This window comes from Sinocyclocheilus anshuiensis, unplaced genomic scaffold (assembly GCF_001515605.1).
Source record: "Sinocyclocheilus anshuiensis isolate Anshui unplaced genomic scaffold, SAMN03320099.WGS_v1.1 scaffold1422, whole genome shotgun sequence".
NCBI lineage: Eukaryota > Metazoa > Chordata > Actinopteri > Cypriniformes > Cyprinidae > Sinocyclocheilus > Sinocyclocheilus anshuiensis.
The window spans coordinates 46019-48060 of NW_015558633.1; the positions used below are offsets into that span (position 1 = coordinate 46019).

Below are 2042 nucleotides of genomic sequence, written 5' to 3' on the forward strand. Positions count from 1 at the left end.
TTTTTTTCATTCAATTAGTTTTTTTTTTTTTTTTTTTTAATATGTCTATAGAGTTTTTAGGGTTTTTTAAATGAAAATTAGAATTTTTTTCTTTAGCTGAAGTAAAAGTAATTTTTAAATATTTTATTTTAGTTGATGTTTATTTTCTTTCAACTAACAAAGATGTTTTCGATGAGAAAATTCAGTGAGATTATTGAAGTTCAACCATACAATTGTGAAAAAAAATGCAATGAGAGTTAAGTTCATACGGTTGTGTAGTTATATAAAAAAATATATATTTTACTCAAAATCTAAATGTTTAATTTATATTAATGCAAATTTTTATATGTATTAGAAATGTTAAAATTAAATACATTTTAATATTTTTAAATATAAATTTTACTTTTTAATATATTAGAAATTTAAAAAAGTTCAAAAATAGGAAAATGCATTAAGATTATCTAATAGTCACAAGTTTCACGTAAACAAACACAAAGCCTCAGTCTGTCCGTGTTTGTCCGCAGGATCCCTCATCCCAGTGAAAAGCATCATGGTCTAGCTGACTGTGTGCTGGAGCTCGGCGGCTCTCAGGCGTTTTCTCTCCCGCCGCTGCCGGACGAATCACGTTCCCTCTTTCACTTCTACATTCACGAGGAGGCCGTCAGAGACGCTGTGATTGGCCGAGGGAGGCGTTGTGGGTGGGGCCCCGGGCTCCACCTCCAGGGGGCGGCAGAGGACGAGAGAGGTGATGAAGACGAGCACTTCCTGTCCGACTTCCACATTCCGAACTTCGTGAGCTCCGAGCAGAACTCCAGCATCGGCAACGATGACTTCCTGCTGTGTGAGCCGCCAATCATCACAGACAGCCAATCGGCAGCTCTGAAGAGATTAGAGCCCGCCCACACTTCCTATGATGTCATCAGACACTAACACACAGACTCATTTCTCACATGGACAGTGACTGATTTTTAATGAGCTGCTTATTTTCAAGAAATGCAAATTGATACGAGGATATATGGCTCGTTTTTATTTTTTAAAGAAAGTGTTTATGCAGTAGATTACATTAGTGATCACAACATTTCTACAAGACTTTCACTATAAGGTATTCTGAACTCTAAGGTGACTTTATTTAGAGGTTTCTTTTTTTTATAAATTCTTTATTTTCTTTATATAAGAGATTATTTTCTCTTGTGGACTATATGTGAACATCTTTTATGTGAATATCTTATTCAGGTCAGCACTAAATAAACAATAACATGCATTTTGTATGATCCCTCTTACTTTGGTAAAATAATTAACATTTTGCAGATTCTGAAACTTTTGACCTCAACTGTATGTTTATAACAGTCGCTGTTCCTTCTGAGGAAAGATGAGAGATGACTTGTGTGTCTCTGGAGGAGTAAACGCCGCGATTAACGCATCTAATGACCACCAAACACACGGGTGGCAGTGCAAAGCATTCTAGGTAAGAGAACCGAAGAGCTAAAATGAGAGATTTATTCCAGTGTCCCGCGTCTCTCACAGGTCTATAATGAGCGTAATGGCACAGGCAGCGAGGACACGGCACTTATAACAGAGGAAAGAGGGGAATTGTTGTTTCCATGGAGATGAGAGTAATGTGTTATAATAGAAAAGAACATTCATATCGCTCTTATGCGATCTCTTTTGAGATTTCGCCTTGGTTTTCTTTGTTATGGAAATAAAGCAGCCCAGAGAAATCGTATGAAGGAAAAGTGATGGAGCTTGTGTAAATTCAGATGTGGATATCGAGTTGTAAGGCTCAGAAAAGGTTCATGATCACCATGCATTTATAAAACAATGATCATCTTCAGAATAAAACACACACACACACGTCTACAGTTGACTATAATGTTTGACATACTGTAGTGTGTTACTATGGAAACAGAGCGGGATGGATAGTGAGGGACTATTGGATTCAAAGGTTGCATCCCATAAACACAAACAAACACGCACAAACTAACACTCACTCACACACACACACACACACACACACAAACACACTGACTCACACACACACACACACACACACACACACACACACA

General features: G+C 37.4%; 1 protein-coding gene across 1 annotated transcript in view; it reads left to right on the forward strand.

Annotated features, from left to right (window-relative positions):
- The window catches only part of mrap2b (melanocortin 2 receptor accessory protein 2b), a 4826-nt gene extending 3665 nt beyond the window's left edge, over nucleotides 1-1161 (forward strand). The window contains exon 3 of the mRNA XM_016476871.1: nucleotides 504-1161. Coding sequence (XP_016332357.1) covers nucleotides 504-909 — 406 coding nt within the window. The 3' untranslated portion in view covers nucleotides 910-1161. The remainder of the gene's footprint in view (nucleotides 1-503) is intronic.
- Nucleotides 1162-2042: the final 881 nt, after the last annotated feature.